A 25923-nucleotide genomic window follows, 5' to 3' on the forward strand; every position below is an offset into this window, starting at 1 on the left:
CTTTTTGCGGACCAGGAAGAACCGGGAGTACAGACCTCTTCCTCTTTGAGACAGAGGTACGTCTTCTATCGCCCTTTTCCTTAACAGGATATCGGCCTCCGCCTGGAGCTCGCGCAGCTGAAACTGCGAGCTGACCGGAGGAATCAATGGAGGCGGGCTGGTGAACCTAAGACTGTATCCATTGCAAACAATATTCAGCACCCACTTGTCCGGAGTAATTTTTCTCCACTCTGCCAGAAAAAATTGAACGCTTCCCCCCACCGGAGCGGGTAACGGATGTAGGGGAAGTAACAGCTCAGGGTCGAGACCCGGCCGCGCCCTTGTTCGCTGTAGAGGACTGCTGACCTCCTCTACCCTTCTGGCGTTTCTGGAAGGGCCTCCGGAACTGCTGCTGTTGTTGCTGCTGCTGTCCCGAAGCCTGTCCTCGCCCTCGGCCCTGCGCCCCGAACCGTCTCTGGAACGGGCGGTAGGCATTCTTTTCTTTGGGCTTCTCCAAGCCCACAGCCATCAGAGTCTCGGCCTCCGCCTTCATGCGGGCCATCTCATCATTCGCATGTTTTCCAAACAGGGTCTCCCCCGAGAAGGGCAGATTAGCCATTCGCTGCTGGGCCTCCGGCTTGAGTGATGTGAGCCTGAGCCAAGCATGGCGTCGCTGGTTGATCCCATGACAGTAACCATGGGCCGCCAACAGAGAACCATCCGCTGCCGCGCTGATAACCTGGTTCGAAACCAGCATCCCTTCCTTCAGGATTTCTAGGCAGGTGGCAGGTGTTCCGTGAACTGCTGGAGAGATTCCCACAGGGAACGATCATACCGTCCCAGCAGGGCCGTATCGCTAGCGGTCTTCATGGCCGTAGCCGCCGTCCCACAGGCCTTCCTGCCATTAGAGTCGATCCATCGGCTCTCCTTATCCGGAGGCACGGTAGAAGACGGAGAGGTAGAATGTTGTTTTCTGGCTGCCATCACTATAACGGAGTCCGGAACAGGGTCAGTCCTTAGAAAAGCCGGGCCGGAATCCGGAGCCCTATACTTCTTCAGCAGACGGGATGGAGCAGCTCTCGTCACTGCAGGCGTAAGGAACAGCTCCAACGCTGGCTCTACCAAGCCTGGCACAAGCGGTAGTAGAGGGCGAGACAAATGTTTCTTGTGAAGTGTCTCAAAGATCACGGACGTCGTAGGTGTGGGAGCCGTCACCGTGATTTCTAATTTCGCTGCACCCCTCAGGAGAACATCCTGGAACGTGCTGATGTCATCCACGGGAGACACCCTAGTCCCCAGGGAGTCTGACAAGGTCGGGGAGTAGGACCTGGTTCTGGAAGAGTCCGTGTGGGACCGTGATCCGCGCCTCCTGTGGTGCCGTCTTGACCTCGTCGAGGATCTGTGACGACTGCGCAACCTCCCTCTCCGTCCGGAGCGGGATCGCGACTTCTGTGGCTTTGGTCGTCCTGCTGGTTCCACCGGGACAGGAGACTGTGGCTTGGGTGGGCCCCTCGGCCGAGGGGTCCCCTTCGAAGGAGTCGGGTACCTGGGCAGGGAAACCGACCTCGGAGGAAGCGGGGGAGGCTTGTCAACCGGCAGCTGAGGTTGAGGCTGAGGTCGAGGTGGTAGAGGTGGAAGAGGAGGCGGGGTAGGGACCCGCGGAGGAAGTCCTCTCGGCAAAGGAGGTGGAGGAGGAGGCGTCACTGTCCCCGGCTTAGCAGCGGTATACACAATGGAGTACACTGAGCCCGGTGACCCGCCCTCCTTATCAGGCTGGGATGTGGGAGAGTCACTCCTAGGCACTTGACGCCTGCCAGACTGACTCCTGGCGCCCAAACTCCTTCTGCGCCGTTCCTGCATCGAAGAACGGCGACGCGACAGCGAGCGTCGGCCCCTCAACGTCGAACTGCGCTTCCTCGACGGCGAACGCCTGTCCCTCGACGGCGAACGCTTCCGCCTCGACAGCGACCTCCAACGCCTCGACGTCGATCGCCTTTGCCTCGACGGCTTCCTGTGCCTCGACGGCGATCTCTTGTGCCTCAACGGCGATCGCCCCGTCGACGCCGAGGATCCCCTCGACGACGACCTTCTCCTTTTCGCCAAAGGCGAACGGCGGTGTCGCCACGATGGCGAGCGCCGACGCCGGGCCACCCGTCGACGTCGAGTCCTCGACGACTACGCCGACGACGAAATCGTCACCGGTGATCTCGACAGCGGTCTGTTCAGATCCCTCGATGTCGAACGTCGACGCCGCTTTGACCCAAAGCCCTGGGGAGACGGGGAACAGACTGTAGTCATCCCTCTCGACGCCGTAGTCGGTGCAATCGACGCTGACGGAGAATGGGGACACTTGCTGGACTTCCTGCCTCAGGGGAGCCCCCCAGAGGCCTCAGCACTGGCAGATGGAACCTGCCCAGACCCACCTCGTGCTTGCAGTCTTCTCTCCTCCATGCCTTGGAGCCTGATCTTCTTTCTGTCTCTCAGGGTCCTGGTGGTAAATCCCTGGCAAATCTCACACTCATCAGGGTTATGAGAGGAGGGAAGGCAGAGGATACACACTTCATATGGGTCAGTCTTGGCCTTCTTCCTGGAACACTCCGGGCATTTGTCAAATAATGCTGGCATATTCGACAAAAAGACTGCCCCAAAAGCACACCAAAGAAGAAATAACCAAAGTACTTTGAACAAAGCACGAAAAACACTTGAAAAAGTGAGAAAATCACAAAAACAAATCCCAAAAGAGGGAGCTCAATGCTTCAGGGTCCTGCTAGCAGGAGCCGGAAAAAAGAACTGAAAGTAAAAGGGACCTGCAGTGCATTCTGGGATTCTGTGAAGTTCTAGAACGTTCTCTTAAAGGCACAGTATCCTGTTTTGAGCCACATAATGGCAGCCTATGGGGCTTGTCTGTCCAGGTCTTTCTCTCTATCATTCCAGAGGGTTTTTGCTGTTAAAGCAAGGGAAATCTGGACAGGCTTTGCTGTTAGTGGATTTTTGGTGGAATTTCTAGTTGAAGTACTGGACAGTGTAGCCTGTGGATATAGGCTGCATTATCTGTCTTTAAATTCTCTCTGAAGTGTCTGTGCAGTTCTGCATTTTTCGACACCTTAAGAGATTATTTTTGATTGCTCCGGGGTCCACGCACATGGGCAGGACTATTCACTAGATTATGACTATACACAGAGATCCCTTACTACAGAACAAAAGAATACCAGATGAAGATCTGGTTGACCCGGAGCACTGCTGCCAGTCACTCGTCTGAGTGTACTATAGTAAACAATAAATTGAGTAAGGGTTCATTTAAAGTACAATATCATAATCTTAAAGAAACACATCAAGCGATGAACAACATGTGATCCTTGAAGCTGTTCGTAGAATTTCTTTATATCCATGACTTTTTTCTAATATGGGGAGAAGGCATGTCGAAATTAGAGACATCTATAGAATTGTGAGCGGGGCATAGAGTATTCGGTCTGGAGCTCTTAGAAGGACTTTAGGTTCCGACCATGCATAACTGCACCCACTGTGCCCATTCCGATAGCCTCCCAACCCCGAAAGCCAGACAACTGTGCCAGCTGTGGCAACTGTCTGTTTCACCACAGAGGAGTTTCTCTCATAAGCCTCCCCCACCAGTCCATTGTACAAAATGCACGTTTCCTGATCGTAAAGACCGTATTGGTTGCGGGCGGCAGCCCCCTAAGCGTTGTTTCAGAATATAGGACAGTGTGTAGTGTACGATCGCCCAACAGCCAATGCTCTACCGCATATGCTGGGTCTCCCCGAGCACCATACCACCAATCGTTAAGGACGAGAAGGTGCGCGGCCGTGTGGTATGCCTGAACATGCGGCGACACCACCACAGTATGTGGATTGAAAGCAAGTCCTGAAGCCAGCCAGAATAGCATTTAGTTGACGAAACCATGTTGGTCGTATTAGGCATGGGTGGTTCTAGAGCGGATATAGGAGACAGGGCAAGGAGACCATTTAAAAGATGGCAGATCTGCCAAACAGGGACAGCGGCAGCTGAGGCCACATTTGGGCCTGATCGCCTATCTGTGTCCACCACGGGGGCAGATTTCTATCCCATGCAATAGCCCGAGACTCGAGAGAAATACTCCCAAATATTTGAAGCCGTCCGGGAACACCTCCACCTCCCATTACAATTCACCCAGCTGATCCCCCTCCTATCCCCCCCCCGCCCCCACCCGCAGCAGCCACAGACAGAATTTGCCCCAATTCATGTAAAGGCCATACGTTTCACCAAAAGTTTGCATGATTCTGAGAAGGGGAGGGCCAGTCCTATCAGGACGCATAAGGAAGAACAATCTGTTGTCTGCATACAGTGCTATGAGGTCCGAGACCCCCAACGACCATTCAAAGCCATTCAACTGTGCATCCATTCACACCCAGGCCGCCAACGCGAAGAGATATGGGGTGAGGGGACATCCCTGACGTGTTTCCCGTCCAATAGTAGCGTCCTGAAACTAAGTCAGCCACCCGGACCAAGGCCATTATGTCTGTATTTGACAGACGTATGAAGTTCTATAAGCAGAGGCTGCTATTTAGGCGGCTAAGCAAGGCGAAAAGGTAGGTCCAACTGAGCGAGTCGAAAGCCTTGTTGATGTCCACAAGGAGGAGCGCAGTCGGTCACTCAAGTCGGTCGACGGCAGCTATAGCATTGTGTGCACGCCGGATATTATGCCGTGTATGACCTGATCCAGGTGGGCCAAATCCGTAATATGGGGAACTAAGCGATATCCTCCACTTTGAGAAGAGATATTGGGCGATATGAGTAGTAGTATCCCGGGGGTTGACCCAAGTTTTGAAAAACGACTATCTCCACGTGTCTCCAATCCGGCGGAAGACAGCCGTCCTCCATGGCCGCATCAAGAGCCGCCAGGTATGTACCCATCAATTGAGAGTGGTGTTTCTGAAGAAACTCACATGGGAAATCATTTGGACCACGTGCCTTCCCTGCACGCATAACTAGCAATGTGGTTTGCAGTTCCTCCACCGACATTGAGGCATCAGTGCGCTCGCACCTCAACGGATAGAGTCAGCGGGGGAAGATCTTCACTGAACTTCTGGGCGAGTTCTGCAGGTAGGATCTTGCAAGGGGCATAACATTTCGCTAAATAAGTGGCAAAACAGTCAGCGATGTGCGACGGGTCTGTGGGTACCTGTACTGCTCGTCCTGCAGCAGCCATGGCGAAGGTCGCCACCGGAACTGGGAATGTCTCGGGTCTAAGGACAATTGCAAGGAAACTGGCGAATGGTCCGATAAGACCCAGGGTAGGATCTCCGCAGACATTAACCTATGGGCATGGACTGTGGAAAGAAATATGTAAACAATGTGAGAGAAGGACTCGTGAACTCCCGAAAAATATGTGTATTCGTGGTCTGGTAAAATAGCACTTAAAACGGTTATTTCCAAAATAAAGCTTGTAGAAAACAAATATCTCCACCAGGGGCTATTACAATGTTGTGACAGCAATAAATCCCAAGTACAGCGCAGACCGCGAAAAAATCAGTAGGCTGATTAAAACAAATCCCCTCTATCTAAAAGGTCTTGGCTAAGACGAGGTCTAAAAACGAGCCAACCAGTGATTTAGTACGGACAATGAGGTTAGTCAATCACATGTTTAAGCCAATGGCACACTAAATACTGGTGGGCGGGAGATCCAACCCCTTTTGACGGAGTATCAAGTCCGCAAAACTCTAAGGCCCTAGGGTTTTGTGATGCATACTTTCGAACAAAACACAGGGCCACAAAGACTTCAGGCACGTACAGCAGGAGCCCCCTGGTTGAGAATAGGATGGATACATCACTGACAAGGAACACTCCATAGACATCCCAAGAGAAGAAACCTTTCATGAAGCAAATATGCTGCTGTGTTTCCACACGATATGATCCTGATTAACAGAGTAGTTTAATACCTAGCTCTGCAGGCACACGTTTAAGTTTGTTGCTGCAGAGTATAAATGCAGTTTTGGTATGGCCTCCTCGAGACCATTTTACAAAATGTACTTGTACAAACATGAAGCCATCAGCCTGTAACCATTTCCTTCTCAATAAAAAATGTTTCCCAACTTCTCATAGAGCACAGGGAAAAAAGTCAGATTAACAACTCATAAAATCATGCATCTCAAGGAATGTTTCGGTCGGTTAACTTAACCCTATTAAGATATGCATGCAACAGATCCACCATACCGCAGCTACATGACCGATTCCAGAATAAACCAGAAGCTATAGGTATTTCAGACCTGTAGCCAAGCCACTGCTCTGTGAAGTCAAAAAGTATAAGTTCCCTTGCCATCTGCACATATATTAATGTCAGTGAATACGTTGTGCTGCCGCAGAGCCAAGAACAACAGCAGTAGTTGTAATGGAAGGGACATCCAGTGGTAATCCTGCACATCTGTCTGGTTGAAGACTTTCCAATTAGTTTGTTATGCAAAATATAGGCAAAAGGACTGAAAAGATTCTCTTTGAGGCCAAATCGCCCCATCATTTGCCAGATTAATTAAAGGTTCCAGACACACATTAGAAGGCATGTCAATTTTATGCTGTTGAAAACGTTTAAAAGAACATATCCTATTTAGTACACATGCAGTGCTTAATTTGTGCCTGTGGTTTCCGGCACTTGAGACAGTCAGCCGGATGGTGGCACTGTCTGACTAATTTCGAGATGAGCACCACAACAGTTTATGAATACAATAGACATTAAAAAAGGCTATTATCTACCGCCCAAGCCATTCTTATAGCTTTTGGGGCCTGGTATAATGTGAACTGTCATTGAGTTATAGTTAGTTGTTGTATTCGTATTATCAATGGCAGCGCTGGCAGGGGGGATGTGTGGTGTAAGCTGCAGTGACATCCTGACGAGGGCCTTGGCACTTTTTTTTTTTTTTAATTATTAATATTTTTTATAAATTAAGCACTGCAATGAAAACATAATAGAAATGGACTCAAACCATGCCATGAATACATATATAAAGATATTAATGTTCTCGGTTTTCTTATCACATACACACCATTTTTTATTTTTTTTTAAAGTCAGATAAAAGAAACACTAATTTTCACCACAACCTCCAAACCTTTGTGCGTCGAGTTTCCTATTAAACAATAGCTGTATTCTCCCAAGTCCTATTTGTCACCTTTGTAAGGGGGGATTGATTCGTCAGTAGAGGGGGGCAGGCTGGGGCATGGGTGAGATAGGGAGAAGGCTCCAGTGACACATAAAAAGTCCTAGCTGTCTCCCCATGCCAAGGCGGCCGGCCAAGCAGTTATGCACACTCGAGTGGGCAAACCACTCCTCCCACTGTGCCTCCAGTCTCCCCTGCCGTATCCCAGCCCGAACCTTTGAAAAATAAAATAAGAACTACGTATTATCATTTTATTTTCCTGCTCAAAGAGCAATGGGGCGACGCTCCGAACCGCCCCTACCGCGCCACTGACTTACTTCGACATTAGTTTTTGCCATTTATCTTAAGGGCTCTTTGGACCTCCGTTATTGGCCTTTACGTCAATAACATTGTAAAGTCTTCAAATCTGTTACCAACAGTCTTTTGGGTGTGGGAATCGGCCCAGCTGACAGCTCTCATCCGGCGATCTTGGCCGAGTAGTTTGTTGCTGCCCTCCAGTACCAACAAATGCCCGGGCACCCCACGTTCATACTCTATGAAAAAGAAAACCCAGACTCCGCATCTGCACACCTGGACCGTGTTAACACGGTAGACACATACTCCTTTTCATTTTTTTGAGGGCTTTTGTAAGTTCTAAATCAATAATTAAATTGGGTACATTTAGAGTGGGCATTTCTTCATACCGCAGCTGTGCTTTCAAGGATTCTCTTCCACCTCCTTCCACAAAACCAACTCCCACTTGTTAGGTTTCGACCTGGCGATCTGCGCAAGCAGTTCGCGCAGGTGAAATCTTTTGTTTACCATATTGGCTATTGGAACGTCCCCCACCTCCCATTGGCTAGCTCCATAAATGGAGGCTAGCCATTGGGAGCCGGATCTGTCCGTCAAGGCCGGACCAGATTCGGGGGCGTTCCCGCGATTTTTTCCCTCTCCGCCTCTGCGATGTCGTCATCGCGGCGGTGGGCGGAGCTTCGTTTTTTCCCCTTCTGTGTTTGTTTTGGTCATTCCATGCGAGGAAGCCCAGGTGAGTGCTTGTTTTTTAGTGGTGGAGCACGTGAATTCAGTGTACGTTAGTTAAAAATACATGATGAAGACACAGGCCACGATCTGGCTGTTCATCAAGTGCATGGGCGCTAAAACTAATTTTTGCCCCTTTATTTGTAGTGAGGACTACGCAGTGGTTTGTCTGATGTGAAATTGCTCGGCTGATCCCCTTTGTTGCAGCATGCATAACTTTTCATTCTTTCAGTTCGACTTTACAGTCCGTTTTAATAATGTCCTTAAAACTGCGGGTGTTCAGTACCCAAACGGCCTAAATAGACTCGTATGGGCTAAGCATCTCGTGCCCCTCGTGAGACACTTGTAAAACTGCTCATAAGATTTGCAACGGAGTTTTTTCATGGTTTGGCATTTTTCGTAATGCATTACAGTTGAATTTATATAGCGCTTCATATCCTAACCGCACTGCAAAGCGCTGAAGAGCATCATAGAGAGTGCAGAGTGGAGAGTGCATAGGGAGTGCAGAGTGCATGGAGAGTGCAGAGTGCATGGAGAGTGCATAGGGAGTGGAGAGTGCATAGGGAGTGGAGAGTGCATAGGGAGTGGAGAGTGCATAGGGAGTGGAGAGTGCATAGGGAGTGCAGAGTGCATAGAGAGTGCAGAGTGGAGAGTGCATAGGGAGTGCACAGGGAGTGGAGAGTGCACAGGGAGTGGAGAGTGCACAGGGAGTGGAGAGTGCATAGGGAGTGGAGAGTGCATAGGGAGTGGAGAGTGCAGAGTGGAGAGTGCATAGGGAGTGCAGAGTGGAGAGTGCATAGGGAGTGCAGAGTGGATAGAGAGTGGAGAGTGCATAGGGAGTGGAGAGTGCATAGGGAGTGGAGAGTGCATAGGGAGTGGGGAGTGGAGAGTGCATAGGGAGTGGAGAGTGGAGAGTGCATAGGCAGTGGAGAGTGCATAGGGAGTGGAGAGTGCATAGGGAGTGGAGAGTGTATAGGGAGTGGAGAGTGCATAGGGAGTGGATAGTGCATAGGGAATGGAGAGTGCATATGGAGTGGAGAGTGCATAGGGAGTGGAGAGTGCATAGGGAGTGGAGAGTGCATAGAGAGTGCAGAGTGGAGAGTGCATAGGGAGTGGAGAGTGCATAGGGAGTGGAGAGTGCATAGGGAGTGGAGAGTGCATAGGGAGTGGAGAGTGCATAGGGAGTGGAGAGTGCATAGGGAGTGGAGAGTGCATAGTGCATAGGGACTGCAGAGTGCATAGGGAGTGCAGAGTGCGGAGTGGAGAGTGCATAGGGAGTGGAGAGTGCATAGGGAGTGGAGAGTGCATAGGGAGTGGAGAGTGCATAGGGAGTGGAGAGTGCATAGGGAGTGGAGAGTGCATAGGGACTGGAGAGTGCATAGGGACTGCAGAGTGGGGAGTGGAGAGTGCATAGGGAGTGGAGAGTGCATAGGGAGTGGAGAGTGCATAGGGAGTGGAGAGTGCATAGGGAGTGGAGAGTGCATAGGGAGTGGAGAGTGCATAGGGAGTGCAGAGTGCATAGGGAGTGCATAGGGAGTGCAGAGTGCATAGGGAGTGCAGAGTGGAGAGTGCATAGGGAGTGGAAAGTGCATAGGGAGTGGAGAGTGCATAGGGAGTGGAGAGTGGAGAGTGCATAGGGAGTGGAGAGTGCATAGGGAGTGCAGAGTGCATAGGGAATGGAGAGTGCATAGGGAGTGGAGAGTGCATAGAGAGTGGAGAGTGCATAGAGAGTGGAGAGTGCATAGAGAGTGGAGAGTGCATAGAGAGTGCAGAGTGGAGAGTGCATAGGGAGTGGAGAGTGCATAGGGAGTGGAGAGTGCATAGGGAGTGGAGAGTGCATAGGGAGTGCAGAGTGCATAGAGAGTGCAGAGTGGAGAGTGCATAGGGAGTGCACAGGGAGTGGAGAGTGCACAGGGAGTGGAGAGTGCACAGGGAGTGGAGAGTGCATAGGGAGTGAAGAGTGCATAGGGAGTGGAGAGTGCATAGGGAGTGCAGAGTGGAGAATGCATAGGGAGTGCAGAGTGGAGAGTGCATAGGGAGTGCAGAGTGGATAGGGAGTGGAGAGTGCATAGGGAGTGGAGAGTGCATAGGGAGTGGAGAGTGCATAGGGAGTGGAGAGTGCATAGGGAGTGGAGAGTGCATAGGGAGTGGAGAGTGCATAGGGAGTGGAGAGTGCATAGGGAGTGGAGAGTGCATAGGGAGTGGAGGGTACATAGGGAGTGGAGAGTGCATAGGGAGTGGAGAGTGCATAGAGAGTGCAGAGTGGAGAGTGCATAGGGAGTGGAGAGTGCATAGGGAGTGGAGAGTGCATAGGGAGTGGAGAGTGCATAGTGCATAGGGACTGCAGAGTGCATAGGGAGTGCAGAGTGGGGAGTGGAGAGTGCATAGGGAGTGGAGAGTGCATAGGGAGTGGAGAGTGCATAGGGAGTGGAGAGTGCATAGGGAGTGGAGAGTGCATAGGGAGTGGAGAGTGCATAGGGACTGCAGAGTGCATAGGGACTGCAGAGTGCATAGGGACTGCAGAGTGCATAGGGAGTGGGGAGTGGAGAGTGCATAGGGAGTGGAGAGTGCATAGGGAGTGGAGAGTGCATAGGGAGTGGAGAGTGCATAGGGAGTGCAGAGTGGAGAGTGCATAGGGAGTGGAGAGTGCATAGGGAGTGGAGAGTGGAGAGTGCATAGGGAGTGCATAGGGAGTGAAGAGTGCATAGGGAGTGCAGAGTGCATAGGGAGTGCAGAGTGCATAGGGAGTGCAGAGTGGAGAGTGCATAGGGAGTGGAGAGTGCATAGGGAATGGAGAGTGCATAGGGAGTGCAGAGTACATAGGGAGTGGAGAGTGCATAGGGAGTGCAGAGTGGAGAGTGCATAGGGAGTGCAGAGTGCATAGGGAGTGCAGAGTGGAGAGTGCATAGGGAGTGGAGAGTGCATAGGGAGTGGAGAGTGCATAGGGAGTGGAGAGTGGAGAGTGCATAGGGAGTGGAGAGTGCATAGGGAGTGGAGAGTGGAGAGTGCATAGGGAGTGCATAGGGAGTGAAGAGTGCATAGGGAGTGCAGAGTGCATAGGGAGTGCAGAGTGCACAGGGAGTGCAGAGTGGAGAGTGCATAGGGAGTGCAGAGTGCATAGGGAGTGCAGAGTGGAGAGTGCATAGGGAGTGGAAAGTGCATAGGGAGTGGAGAGTGGAAAGTGCATAGGGAGTGGAGAGTGGAGAGTGCATAGGGAGTGGAGAATGCATAGGGAGTGCAGAGTGGAGAGTGCATAGGGAGTGCAGAGTGGAGAGTGCATAGGGAGTGCAGAGTGGAGAGTGCATAGGGAGTGCAGAGTGGAGAGTGCATAGGGAGTGCAGAGTGGAGAGTGCATAGGGAGTGCAGAGTGGAGAGTGGATAGTGAGTGCAGAGTGGATAGGGAGTGCAGAGTGGATAGGGAGTGCAGAGTGGATAGGGAGTGCAGAGTGCATAGGGAATGGAGAGTGCATAGGGAGTGCAGAGTGCATAGGGAGTGCAGAGTGCATAGGGAGTGCAGAGTGGAGAGTGCAGAGTGGATAGAGAGTGGAGAGTGCATCCCCTCTACTTCTCTTCTATGGACACTTGTACTTCTTCTACTTCTCCACCAGCACAGTGTGTGTTTCCACTCGCCCGTGGCACTGGAGACTGAAGCACATCCTTCTTAGGGTGACAACCGTCTAGCTGGTCATTATGGACACTCTTTCCAGTTCTGTACTTTTATGTGATCACACTATGCATTATGGGGGGTGTAGTGTTGTTTTGATTCGATTAGAACACAGCTGAAAACAATGATTTGTAGATAAAAACTCTAGTCCCACTAAATCTTGGAAGTGCTTATTCACACACACACATGCATGCACGCACATATGCAAACACACTCTCTCTCCCTCAACAGGTGCACTACCTCCTCACAAGCACGGACAGCAAGCGTCGCCTTAATGTGCCACCCCAGCATGGTTTAACCCCCTCAGCTGTCAATTGGCCGTCTGTCACGTGACACCTGCAGACCAGACTCTGAATTTCTTCAGTGAAATCCAGTAGGGTACAATAGGTCTTACATTTGCAAGAGATTAAGCTGTTGGCAATGTAAATGACAATGCCATTTATTTATCTGTTTTCAAAACCAACACATAAATAAAAATTTTGTCATTTACAATGCCAATAGCTCTAACTTTGGCAAAGGCGAAACCGTTGCATTGTAAATGCTTGTCCTTTAATTTGAGAAAGCCAGTTTTAGTCGCGTTGATGAGTGCTTTAGAAATCCAGGGCTCCAGTTGCAAGACCTCATGTGTTTGAGGTTCCTGAGCATCCCCATTCAGAATGAAAGTTTTTTCCGTAGGGGCTCATATCAGTAAGTGGCCCACCAGAAGTCCCTCTTCCTCGATCAATGCATGCAGGGGACTCAATGTGCCCAAAGAGAAGGCATCACCCACTGTCAGCACCCCTGCTTTGAAGACTGTCCCATATTGTTAGCTATGAAATGCAGGATTTGGGTAAACCTATTATTAGTGAAGCTGAGGCATACACTGGCTTGAGGCAGGTTCTCTGCAACAATCTCTTCCAGCCCGACAGGACAGCCCACACCTACCAGATGATTTTTGCTGATGGGCACTTGGCTCGAGAACAAATTGTTCAAAGTGCTTTACTGTATCTCAAACCTAGAAATTCCAGAGTTGCTCAAGTTAGTCCAATCAAAGCACTTTTTAACTTATTCAGAGCGCCCCTGGTTGGTACATGTCTCTAAAGAAATATCCGGGTATCTGCAGGGGTAAGTTGACAAAAATTATGTAATAAAAATGGGAGCATAACCCATTAGGCCGTGAAGTATGGGCAAAAGTAGCAGGGTTTCACAAAACCCTACACATGTACTGAGGCCTACCAGTGTCATGCCCACACTTTAAGAGAACCTACCCATGAGATCCCAGTGGGATTCAGGAAGATATGTTATTGACTCCTCTTTAGATGTCACTGGAAGACGTCCTACAGCCAGGGCCATGTAACAGAGTCCTGATAATTTGCCTGCCAAAGGTTTAGCACCATCGGCTATGTCTTTCAGTGCCTCCCTCACTTCAATTACCATTACTTTGGTGTTCCCAAAGTAGGTAGGTTAGGAGAGGTCTGTCCATACAAAACTCTACCTCAGCCGGGTATCAATAACTGTCACATTTTTATAAGAGTTTTCCACTAACATGCTCATCCGAATCCACATTAGAGGCAGAAACCAGTTGAGATATCCTACAAGCATTGCAGGAAGGAAATATAATATTTGTGATGTAATATGATAGAGCCTACACACGGCAGTGCAGAACATTTACTTAGATTCATCAAGCTAAACCCATGCTAATTTGCATGCTTTAAGCTCTGCACTGAACAACTTCAATACGTATGCTTGCGTTCCGATGCTTGGTGTTTATGTGCTAGGTCATGTTATATACGTTTAGGATACAAATGTAGATTAATCGCCTAAAAGAGGGAAGACAAATTCAGAGTACAAATTTTAGGCACTCCACCTCCCATTAGATAGAGTATCCACCAGAAAGAACGATAGCAAAGTTAAGTGACTTGTTCTTCTGATGGATACTTCTAAGAACAAATTTCCCACTAAGAAGAGAGTCTGTGGAGTACACTTCAGGCCAAAATGTCCTATAGGAACAAGCAAGGGAAGTGTCCTTCCTGTCGGACCTGGTTTTCAAGGCAGTAGAGCTTGGTGAACATTTGCACTGATGCCCGCAGCTTTACAGATCCCAAGAACAGGTGCGTACCAATGCAGCAGTAGCAGTCTTGGCTATGGTGGTATGAGCTCACAGCTATCCCGGAGGCAGCTTCATGGCCAGTGTGTAGCAGATCTTAATGAAGAGCACTATCCACCTCAACAGAGTCTTCTACTGCACTATCTTCCCCTTACTCACCCCAGAGAACCGCACCAAAAGCTTATTGTCCACTAACGGTCCTTGGTACGATCAATGTCAAATCTTAAAGCCCTTTTGAGTTATAGCCAATGAAGCCTTTCCTCCTTTTCTCATGGGTAAGGAGGGAAAAGAAGAATGGTGGGTGATGGATTGCCCAACATGGAAGGGAGTCACTACTTTAGGCAAGAAGACACCCAGAGTCCTCTTCACCAATTTGTCAGGGACAAAGTGATGTAGTGTGGATAATCCGAAGGTGCCTGAAGATCAATCATGCGACAAGCTGATGTGATCGCAATGAGGACGGCGGTCTTTAAAGTCAGTTGAAGAAACAAGTCGCTGTGCATTGGCACAAACGGCCTACACATGAGAAACATTAAGACCAAGTTAATGTCCCACTACAGCATTGCAAGCAGAAGGCCTCATTCTTCTTCAACACAAAGTAATAGCGAGAGTAGCAACCCTCCCCTGGTTCCGAGTCTGGAACTCCTTTGATGGTGCTTTTAGAAAATAAAACGTATATCTCTTACAACAGAAAGGAGAGGTGCTCCTCTCAGATTAGCTGTGATGTGGGGAGAAGATTTAGCAGAGCAGAAATAAAGGGTAAGGCACAGCCATGCTGAACAATTTGAAGGAGTTAGACGTGATGGATTGCCACCCTGGGAGAAAGTGCTAAATCCGGTCTCCCACAGGGTTACTGTAAGCCTCTAATGGCAAGCTAAAGCAGCTTGGTGGCTATTGCCAAATGGGAAAAAGACTGGTAGGATTGGTGCCCTTTGTGGCCTGCACAAAGCCTGCCAGATCACGTCCTTGGGCTAAAAAAAAGAGACAAAAGTGACTGCAGCAGAGGCTGGGGAGACTGAAGTTGCCTATACTCCAGCCCCCAAGAGCTGAGACTCGGATCTGTGATGGAAGGCGCAGAAAGAAAGGAACTGGCGTCAGCGCACAGGGGTTTCACTTATATACAGCTCTGCCCTGTCACTTCTGGGTTCTTGGTGATTGGTATTGAGTTAATGAGGGGCTGCATGGCTCCACCTAGTGATATCTTGAATCATTGCTGGAGAAAGCTTTCTGGATCCAGATTGGCACCTGGGAGTATTTTAAGGCAAGGAATCTGTAACTTGAAGTGTCCATCAAAACACTGTGCAGCAGGTCAATCTGGTATTGGGTTTTTCTCAACCCCACAACACTCGAAATTTTCATGGGAAAGGTTCCCACAGCAAGCTCTTTTCAGCAGGCTGGCTCTTCTCAACTCCTAAGTATCCAGGCCTTTTGGAACAAGTTTCTCTGGTGGACAGTCTTTAGTGAAGAAAAAATTAAATTTTCTTGTGTGCCCAAGACAGGAAACCACTTCTACTTCTAGAGATAAGTGCTGGAGGTGGATAATCAAGACAAGAATTCTTCAGGAAAGAAGGGACGCCTTCCGTCTTCTTCAGAGCCAAGACATTTCTCTGATTGCATTGGCTCAAAATGGATTTTAAATGCCATATCCAATGTATCATTGTTGGTCTTAATAAAATAGAAAATGTCCACACTTCCTACTCCTACTGTGTGATATATGTCAGCCTCTGGAAAGGTGCCTTGGCCAAAAATATTTCACAAGGCTGCATTTCACTGGTCCTCTCTGACTCATCTCTAGCCAAATTCTTAACCAGTTCAGCTTCTTCAAGTACAAGGAAAACCCACTCCCACTGCTAAAACTTGGGCCATCCACCCAAAAGGCAGACTCACAGTAGAGCCTTTTTGGCTCGTTGAAAGGCAGAGGGAGTCACGCATACTCTTCAGATACATAGGTACTAACTATTCAGGTTGGGGAAGGGTTTCCTTACCCAAATATGATGCTCTGGAGAGTAGGCCTTACCCTGGTCCCAGTAAGCATTGGGGTTTGTGCCTATGTCACCCCAAGCATGTGCATTCTCCAAGTGTGTGCTCTAGAACAACGACTGAAATATTCATTTGAGAAAAAACTTGAGACAAGAAGCAGAGAAGGGAAGATGATGCAGGAGATGACGAGTGAAAGTCAACTTGAAAGAAAAGTGAAACAAAGGGGATCATGAGTAGTCTGCAGTCTACCCTCATTCTAACTTTCCCGATCATGAACAGAAGTGCAATCTAGATGCTCTCTAAAAACATTCACATTCATTATATCAAACTGAAAGGGGTGGGTTTAGCCAAAAACACAGGAGATAATGAACATAGCAAAGCTAGCAGACGTCCCCCTTGGCTGTAGCTACTGGAACCTACAAAATAAACAATGCTTCACCCAGTGAGGACTTGGGAAAAGAAGTTAGTAGTGGGAGAGGATCCCCTCAAGCCTACACAGTGGGGAGACCATTCTAGAGTCTCCACAGTCTTAGAAATCAACAATGCAGTCACTAAAAAGACCACCAGATCTGCAATTTGAGAGGCCCATTGGGATAAGGAGCCCTTGAAATGAACCACATATGAAAAGGCACTTTAGGGACGAATACAATAATGGTGGCAATAGCCAAACACAGGGGGTCACAAATTGTTACCGGGTCGAATAAATATTAATAAGGCAGTTATTCTGCAGCCCATTGTGAATGGTTATTTTGTGAACTGACCTAACAGTACATAGACCAGTTCGCAAAATTAATTTCCAAGCACACAAAAAAATCAGTGCACAATTTGCTACCACTTTTTTAAAAAATTGAATCTTAGTACATCTGGCCCTTGGCCTTGATTACATTTATTTAGATTACGTTTTGGTGCTGGTCTATTTAAAAAGTCTTATCCATTTCGAGTCATATCTTTCTCTCCTACAACATGCTCTAAACTCTGTCCAATGCAACAAACAGACCACACAAAATCAATCCAGCTGCCTGCCCCTTATCTCAAAATTCCAGCACCTGTTCTCCAATAACCAAATAGCAGACATTATATTTAACCTATATCAAAAAGGACACAGTGTCATCACTGTGTTCATCACATCCAGAAAGTATACCAAATTAAACACTGAGAGATTGGTAGTTGTATGTATTGGTTTATAGAATGCCTCCTGCTCCACTGAACTAAACTCTAGTTTAATATTCTTTTGTATACCATTTTTTTATTGGAACAGTTCTTGAGTAATCACAAGAGTATTGAGAAATTACCTGCAGCATTGTCTTTCACTGAGAAGGTTTACCAGGCCAATTTGTTTGATTCTTATAATGCAGAACCTTAGGTGCATTAACGGCATGCTATACTCAATACATGGTGAGCTGCACAACTGTTAGTTAATACTTCTGCCATTTCCATTTGAGGAGTGAGCCAGATAACGCATCTAGGAAAGATACAATCCCAAATGTAGTCACTTTTAAACCAGAGGGGTGTTTCCAGGAGCTGAGCTGTATCCAATCAGCGCACCGGATACATGTATGGTGAGGCAAGAGGAAGGTTTAATGCTAATGTCAGGGCTGTGACCGAGCTGTCTTCACAGCCTCCTTTTCAGTTTCGATGCACCATCGACCGCAAATGAGCGAGTCAGGATACACACAGGAGAGCATCTAGGGAAGCAGTCTTTTAAACCCAAATGTACCTGGTCAACACTCATAGAACAATACCTAAAGGTAACACACGTAAAACCTCTTGGGAATATGAGCAGATCTAATGTGGATAAGGTTTCCAACAAGTGGTACATGCTGAATTTGAACATATTAAAAAACACGTGTCAGTGGACAAAGGTATGTACTCAGGAAAACCAGGAACAGGGCAAATGCAGGTGACACAACTATAATGGATACAATGTATTGGCAAATGAATATTCAAAAATATTTTTTATAATTATAGTATGGAGACTTAAGACCACAAAGGTTATGAACTTTAAAGGTCCCCATGTTGGCCTTGGGCCCCATGCCGGGCTATGTAGCCCCTAAATAGTCATATACATGGAGCCATCGATGACTGTTTGGATTTCCATCTCCATTCCTCAGATAGGATAAGAACCGTCTTTTACCAAGAAATGGTCTGTGAATGAGCTATTTAAACCTGAATCTAAATAGCCTGGGACGCCGTAATGATACAGTTAATTGGATGAGGGCTGCTAACTGACTATGTGAAGACAAAAGGAATTTGTACGTCTGGGGGAGGAGAAACACTCATGGTTTCTGCTAGCCCAATATATTCAACATAGACCTTTAACTCATGGTTAGAGGCCCAGTCAGTGGAGGCTACCCCTGGGGCTTAGGGGAACTCACTACAAGCCTGCAGAGTCTCTGGAAGGATTGAGAGCTCACCCAATAAAAGTGCTTCTTCTAGTACCATTTTGGGGCGGGGTCATGGGACACCAGTCGGTTTTTTCTGCACCACTGGACGGATATCTATACCTTCCCATCCCGGAGGGACAACGGGAATCTACTAGATGTCCAAAAACGTAGGGAACCCTCATTTATTGTGGTTGTTATACTTGGGTTATACTGATTGTGGTTTGTATGTTTGGGAACACTGGATTAAGCCTTTCAGTTGTTTTAAGTTTCTCTTTGTATTTGTGCCTTCCCTACTGGCATGGGTAAGTGTTTGCCACCTCTGTCATTGTTGTGCAAAGGCGTGTCATTGACCGATCTTGGAGGTGCATGGGTGTACATTTTCCTGGTGTGCTCTTCTGTGCAGCTGCCTTTAGTTTGATCCAGCTCGTGAGGTGGTGTACAACTGCTCGCTCTTTCATGTTACAATTGTTTTCTTGTGAGGTACTTGCCCAAGGAGAGGCAAGTTCATTTAGTAGGGATTCAGTGCATTGTTGCTTAGTTATAAACAAAGGGAGTGTTGTGTAGTTTATGGTTTCTGTAATTATGCAGAGCATAAACCTACCCAACAACCTACTTACATTATTTCTATGGAGCGATCCCCATCACTAAACAATGATTCAGTCATACCTGCATATTTCCTACATTTATCAAATTAGACAAAAGTAGCGATTTACTCATTAAAATCCACCTACTCCATCTGGATTTCTTGATCATTGTCAATTCACTCATTTAACCCCTTGGGCGCGGCCGCGATTCTGCGCCTGTGCGGCGTTTACCGTAGTGGGCGGGTTCATGGCCGTCATCAGCACACGCCCACCGCGGTGCATGACGGACGGGGGCCGTCATCAGCACCGAAGGGGTTAAACATTGATGTCAACCATATTTTGACCCTTCAAATTCACATTTCAACAACCAGGACTACTGTTCATCACCTTTAGATTGCATTGCAATGTTAGGGTTGTGAAAGATGGAAGTGACTGAGGAATGGAGGTGTGCAACTCAATGAACCAGCAGGACAGCATCAATTTCAATTCTTCATCTGAACATCATATACATGATTACACATACCTGAAGTTGTAAATCTGCAGCTGCACAAACCTTTTTAGACTCACAGAGACGAGAGACCATGCTTTTGGGCAGTGCCTATAAGAAAGGAAAATAAAAAAACAGAACATATCTGGTCTTAATGGGCCACAGTCAAACAAAAATAATGTACCGTTGCAGACTTCTATATTCAATATGAAACGTAACATTTCTACTGAGTTGGCCAAAGTGGGCAGGGGTAGCCTAGCTATTTCTGGGACTTAAGTCCTTTCGCAACTGGGTGACACTACTATAAAGAGATGTTGATCATGCAATTTAGAAATTGGCAAAGGCAAAGAAAGGAGGTCTGGCCTCTCTGCAATGATTATTTTTGTATTGCAAGCTCATGGCACAAAAATAAAACAAAGAAGAAAAACTAAAATAAAGAAAAATAGAAAACATGCCTAGGTCTAGACGTGGCAGTCATATGTTTGCAATAAACATTCGTTTTCCCATTCAAATCTCAGAAAAGAAACGTGAGGTACTCTTTTATTCTCATCCTGAACACTTTTAGAAACCTCTCCTAAAGCATGAGTCCTACAGGCCATCCAAAAACACAACAGGATCTGTCAAACTGTTCATGTTGTCAATAGAAACTTTGTTTTTTTTAAAACTATTTTAATGAGGTTTTAACACAACACACAGAAACGTACAGAACAGTTTGTAGCCATTTTTCCTTTAGGTAGGATTAGATCGTCGGCAGGTGAGTCGACCAATCATAATCAACAAGTGGCAAAACGTTGACAGGTGAGGAAGACTATAAAAAACAAAATTAATAATAGGTATCACAACGTCAAGCACAATAAGTCTTCTCAAATCTGTGTAAAAAAGAACATTTGAATTACGACATCATAACATTGGTTGCCCGCCATGTCATAGTAGTAACGTCTGCATTGTGCATCTAGTAGGTATAATAACGTAGACCCTGGTGCAGCAGGTATAGTGTTTCAAGGGGGTAGATCATCGAAATTTTGCATTACTTAGAGACGGGCGACTCCCAATGTTTCACATAAGGTACACTTTCCTGCCTCGTGGCTATTATATGAAGGAAGGCTACCTTGGCTGGCACCCATCTGATGACACTGAAGATCCATGTTGTGTATGGTGGTGCATGACAGGATTTCCATGTGACCTCTATCCTGCACGTGGTTAGTACTAGTGTTAATTCTGCAATTCTATGCTTGTATTTTCCTGAACCTTTAAGTGGTAATGGTTCTAGTACGAATACTTCTGAGGTGATGGTTAATTTGACATTTAAGGCCATGTTAGCTGGAGAGCAGACCTCGTCTCAGTACCTGGTCATCGCTGGCATAAGCCCCTCTATAACACATAGAAGTCAGGGGATGATGGCACATAGCGCAGTCACCTGAGGTTGTACAAAATATTCTATGCAGTCTGGTTTGATTGAGGAAATTAAATTGACGCAATTTAAAACTACTGTTGCTGGAGGTTTGAGCTGCAGAGGCAGCCATCTCCTCCTCTCCAAAATCTCTACCAACACGTCCCTCCCGACTGGCCCCCAATCCAGTGAGTGGCTTCAGGAGGTCTAATAGTAGGCTATATTGATTAAATGGGTATCAGCCCGGAACCCCAAAATCGTTTCAGTCATTGGCTCAAAACATCCACTAGCCCAAATTATTGTGACTGTACATACTAGTCCACCATGTCTGCAACCGTCCCAGTGGCACTCCATAGTTGTCCTGCACTTCTGCAACAGTTTGGAGGGCTCTAGAGGAATACATGTTAAAAGAAAAGAGCCTCCATAGCCCATGTTGGTGGACAGTATGATTCCTGCCAACTCTTCAAGCAGTTCAATGATATGATAAGAAAGCGACTTGTAACACATGCAACTACTCCGAGGCGTGTCACGGCACATAACACAGGTCAAGTGATGGTACGTTCTGAAAATTTGAAGGTAAATTCGAAAGTTTTAATCCTGCACAAAAAAAACAGGTATTCGGCTTTTTTAAAAACACTGCGACATTGCTTAACGTGTGGAGCTCGAAAGGAAGTTTATTGCAGGCCATTGGTCCAGGATGGGCAAGAGACCTACCTCCCGCTCTGACACGCCAAATTCTGGGGGGTCACTGCTAACAGTCTATTGGCTGACCTCAAGTGTCTTGATGGGGCATAGAAACTGAACCTTGTTCTGACGTACACCAGGCCTGTCTGGTACATTGCCCCATGGACTAGCATAAGTGCCTTGAACAGGATTCTTTTCGCAGATGAGGGGACACACACGCTCTAACTGGCAAAATCAAAAGAAATCGAACCGCTGAATTTTGGACCACCTGTAGCTTCTCCAGCAGGTACTCCAGCAGCCCAAAATAGACAGTACAGTAGTCCAACCTCGAGGTAACCAGGGCCCAGAAAACAGGGTCTTTTGTTGCAGAGAAGGACCGATAGTGTAGAAGCATTTTTAGAAAGGGCAGTATACCAAAGCAAGTGCCAACCACTGACATAATTTGTGGTTCAAAAGATCAAATCTGACCACTGGGTTCTTGACTATGCCTCCCTGACGGCTTGGAGGGAGAGGGCAAAAAAAATAACTTATGTTTTGTCAGCATGCACTTCAGCTGGTGTACAGCCATCCAATGAAAGACTGCAGTCAGGCCGGTTTTAATCAGCATCCCTGAAAAAACATCTCACTTGCCACGAGAACAGCTGAATAGCATTGGCATAAGATACACCTTTTGACCCCAGGGTTTCTGCTATTTGAGCAAGAGGGATGAGATATATATATTAAATAGTGTTAGGTTCAAAGGAAAGCACTGGAGGACTCCAACTGTCAACCCGCTCAGTTTCGAAGAGTAAGGAGGAATCCAAACCTGTTGAGTTCTGTCTTCCAAAAAGGAGGTGAGCCAGTCCAAGGCTTGACCCACTATACCAATGGACTGAAGGCGTGCCAGAAGTCTGGAGTGGGGGTGGGCTTTATCAAAGGCTGCTGATAGGTCTAACATGATCAGCACAGCCTTTCCCCTGACATCTAAAGTGCCTTTAATGTATTCAGTTACCTCCATATGTGCTGTCTCAGTACTAAAGTAGGGTCTAAAGTAGGATTGGCCAGGATGGAGCAGGTTATTGGATTCCATATATCCAGAGAGCTACTGATTTACGTGATTCTCCAATATCTTGGATAGTGCCGGAAAAAAGGAAATAGGTCTGTAATTAGACTGCACCTCTGGGTCCACAGATGGCTTCTTCAACAGGGACAGAATTTTAGCTTGTTTCCAAGAGCTTGATTTTGTGGCTATCACTATTGACATACTAAGCACCATGCTTGCAAAGGGTTAATTACACAGGCCCCTAAAGCTAACAAATTGGGGGTCGGAGGAAGGAGAGCTTGATTTTACGTTATTTAAAACTATTAGGGAACTCTTCAGCGAAACAGGTTCAAAGTTGAAGAGCGTTGCATTGGTTGAGTTGAGGAAGCCGTACTGCCCTGTATAATGCCCATCTCAAGAGCAGGTGCTCTACATATTTCACACAGTGAGATATCTACTCTAGGAGTACTTAGCTGTGGAAATCAGTTTGGGAACAGGTTGTCAGACACCAATCCCCACAGCTCCTCTGAGTGTGCCTCTGCAGATAAAAAGTTGGCTCTAATTTTACAGATTCAGGAGTGAATTACGCCTCAACTAGATGTGCATCAAAATAATAGTACTCATAGTATGGAGTTCCCAGCCCACCCACTGAAACTGGGAGGCACACCATCTGGTGCAAACTTTTTTCTTATCCAATTTAATATCAACAGCAGCAATATTAGATCAAGAGCCCGATGTTCAAAGCCATTTAGGGGTAGCAAAGCCTGCGATTTGAAAAATCACACAGTTTGCGACAGCAAAATATCTTTTTTAAATCTACTAATTCCATTTTACGACTTGGTAATGTTACTGAATCGCAAAATGGGTTTAGAAAGGCATAAAGAATCGCTATTTGGAAGGGGAGTATTTTGGTCGTCTTTTCCAAAAAGCAATTCATTATAGTATATATCATTGTTTTATGAACGTAATCCGGTCACAAAACATTGAAAAGTTACTGAATCTGGAGTTTCTTTTTAAATGCAGCCCTATTTCTTTTTTTTTTTTGTAATATATTTTTATTGTTTTCTTTGACAGAATATATATACACATTTAACAAATAGTACATTTCGCTGTTACAATTGGCGAACTCGGATTGTATAAAGACTTTGGATAGCTGGTTGCTGGGTGGAAATGCAGCCCTATTTCATTTAAGGAAACGGCCTGCATTTTAAAACTAAAAGCTTATTTTATTTAAATGGGGTCACAGACTGTTGGTGGTCTACTGACACCAAAAGGCCACCAATCGCGTGATGGCATCCAATAGTAATGAGTCGCAAGTTGCAACCTACCTCATTATTATTGATGAGGTAGGTCGGATTACGACCCACTATGATTTGGAATTTTGTGAATTTTGTTAACCAAGCTATGAGTACATAAGTTGGCTTACACAATTCTTCTCCATTCGTAAAAAGTTGGTGCTCAGTTTGCAACCACATTTTTCTAATGTAAATTGTGTACATCAAGCCCATAGTTATTGAAATAGGGAACGGGGGCATGGTTACTGGTGTCAAAGTATAGTAAGGTAAGCTGCTGCAGCAGGAGAGGAAGTGATAATTTTGGACAGTACAAACCTATCCATCGTTGACAATAGTGGCTTCTTCCAAAATTGCACATAATATCTAAAGGTTGTGTTAGTCCACAAGTATGAAAACAGGGGATCGAAAACAGCCCAATGGTGCAAAAACCCGCAGGATTTATGCCAGATCACTTTGAGGCCTGAAAGTGTTCAAAATGTATTCAACATCAAACCGCTAAGAGTTTCATCTCTTGAACACAATAAAAGTACCTCGGGTGTGGCCATCACAGACGAAATGAAAACACCTTCAATATAGGATAAAAGCAAAGATAACTTGCTTCATTTCACACACCCATGCTACTCATGTAGGAAAGCACTTCACAGCTCTACATAGGGGTAAGTGAGAGCTATATAAATGGTACAATACAATAGTTCCATTCTACTTCGTAGCTATGCTGATCAATCAATAAATCATGGTATTTATAGAGCACGCTACTTATCCGTGAGGGTCTCAAGGCGCTATGGGGATGGGGGGAGGGGGGTGCCGCTACTGCTCGAAGAGCCAGGTCTTGAGGAGTCTTCCGAAGGTGAGCAGGTCTTGGGTCTGCCGTAGGTGGGTAGGGAGGTTGTTCCATGTTTTGGCGGCGAGGAAGGAGAAGGATCTGACACCGGAGGTCGTTAGTTGGATGCGGGGGACAGCGGCTAGGGCGAGGGTGGCGGATCGGAGCTGGCGGGTGGGGGTGTAGCAGCTGAGTCTGCTGTTGAGGTAGGCTGGTCCGGTGTTGTGGAGTGCTTTGTGTGCATGGGTGAGTAGCTTGAAGGTGATCCTCTTGTTGATGGGGAGCCAGTGTAGGCCTCTCAGGTGGTGGGTGATGTTGCTGTGGCGAAGGACGTTGAGGGTTAGTCGGGCGGAGGCACTTTAGATGCATTGCAGTAGTTGCAGGTGTTTGGCCGGGATTCCTGCGTAGAGTGCGTTGTCGTAGTCCAACCTGCTGCTGACAAGGGCCTGTGTCACCGTTCTTCTTGTTTCGGTGAGGATCCACTTGTAGATTCTGCTGAGCATGCGGAGGGTGTTGTAGCAGGAGGAGGAGATGGCATTGATCTGCTTCGACATGGAGAGGGAGGAGTCGAGGATGATTCCTAGGTTGCGTGCGAGGTCGGTGGGTGTCGGTGCTGTTCCCAGCGTGGTCAGCAACCATGAGTCGACCCAGGCAGAGGGGGTGGATCCAAGTATGAGGACCTCCGTCTTGTCTGAGTTCAGCTTCAGTCGGCTGCCTCTCATCCATTCGGCGACGGCCTTTGTTTCCTCGTGGAGGTTGGATTTGGCAGAATGTGGGTCCTTGGTGAGGGAGAGGATGAGCTGGGTGTCGTCGGCGTAGGAGATGATGTTGAGGTCGTGCTGGCGGGCGACGTGAGCGAGGGGGGCCATGTAGACGTTGAACAGCGTTGGGTTGAGCGATGATCCCTGGGGTACGCCGCATATGATGTTGGTGGCTTCAGAGAGGAAGGGGGGGGGAGGCGGACGCTCTGGGTTCTGCCAGAGAGGAAGGATGTAGTCCAGTCCAGGGCCTTCTCGTGGATTCTGGCTTCCTGGAGGCGTGTCTTTAGTGTGCGGTGGCAGACTGTGTCGAAGGCGGCTGACAGGTCCAGGTGGATGAGGCTGATGTTTTGCCGTTGTCTAGCTGGATCCTGATGTCGTCTGTGGTGGCGATGAGGGCTGTCTCGGTGCTGTGGTTTCTTCGGAATCCGGATTGGGATGGGTCTAGGATGGGCCTTTAATGTACAGAAGTATGGTAGCTGTATACAAAGATATTGCGTGGCGGATGTCCAATGATTGCAAAGCATTATGGAGCCCATATCTCCTCAAGTGGCATGCCAAGGGGTTGACCTACTTATGCCTAGGGCAAACAAAATAGTGGATATGGGGCAACTTTGTCTAGTGCCTCGGT

The 25923-nt window shown here is 47.4% G+C and overlaps 1 protein-coding gene across 1 annotated transcript in view; it reads right to left on the minus strand.

Moving 5' to 3' along the window:
- Positions 1–25923, minus strand: part of MIPEP (mitochondrial intermediate peptidase) — a 574688-nt gene that overhangs the window by 168143 nt on the left and 380622 nt on the right. The window contains exon 15 of the mRNA XM_078657099.1: positions 19361–19435. Coding sequence (XP_078513225.1) covers positions 19361–19435 — 75 coding nt within the window. The remainder of the gene's footprint in view (positions 1–19360; positions 19436–25923) is intronic.

The sequence above is a fragment of the Lissotriton helveticus genome, chromosome 8, assembly GCF_964261635.1.
Source record: "Lissotriton helveticus chromosome 8, aLisHel1.1, whole genome shotgun sequence".
In the NCBI taxonomy this organism is placed as follows: domain Eukaryota; kingdom Metazoa; phylum Chordata; class Amphibia; order Caudata; family Salamandridae; genus Lissotriton; species Lissotriton helveticus.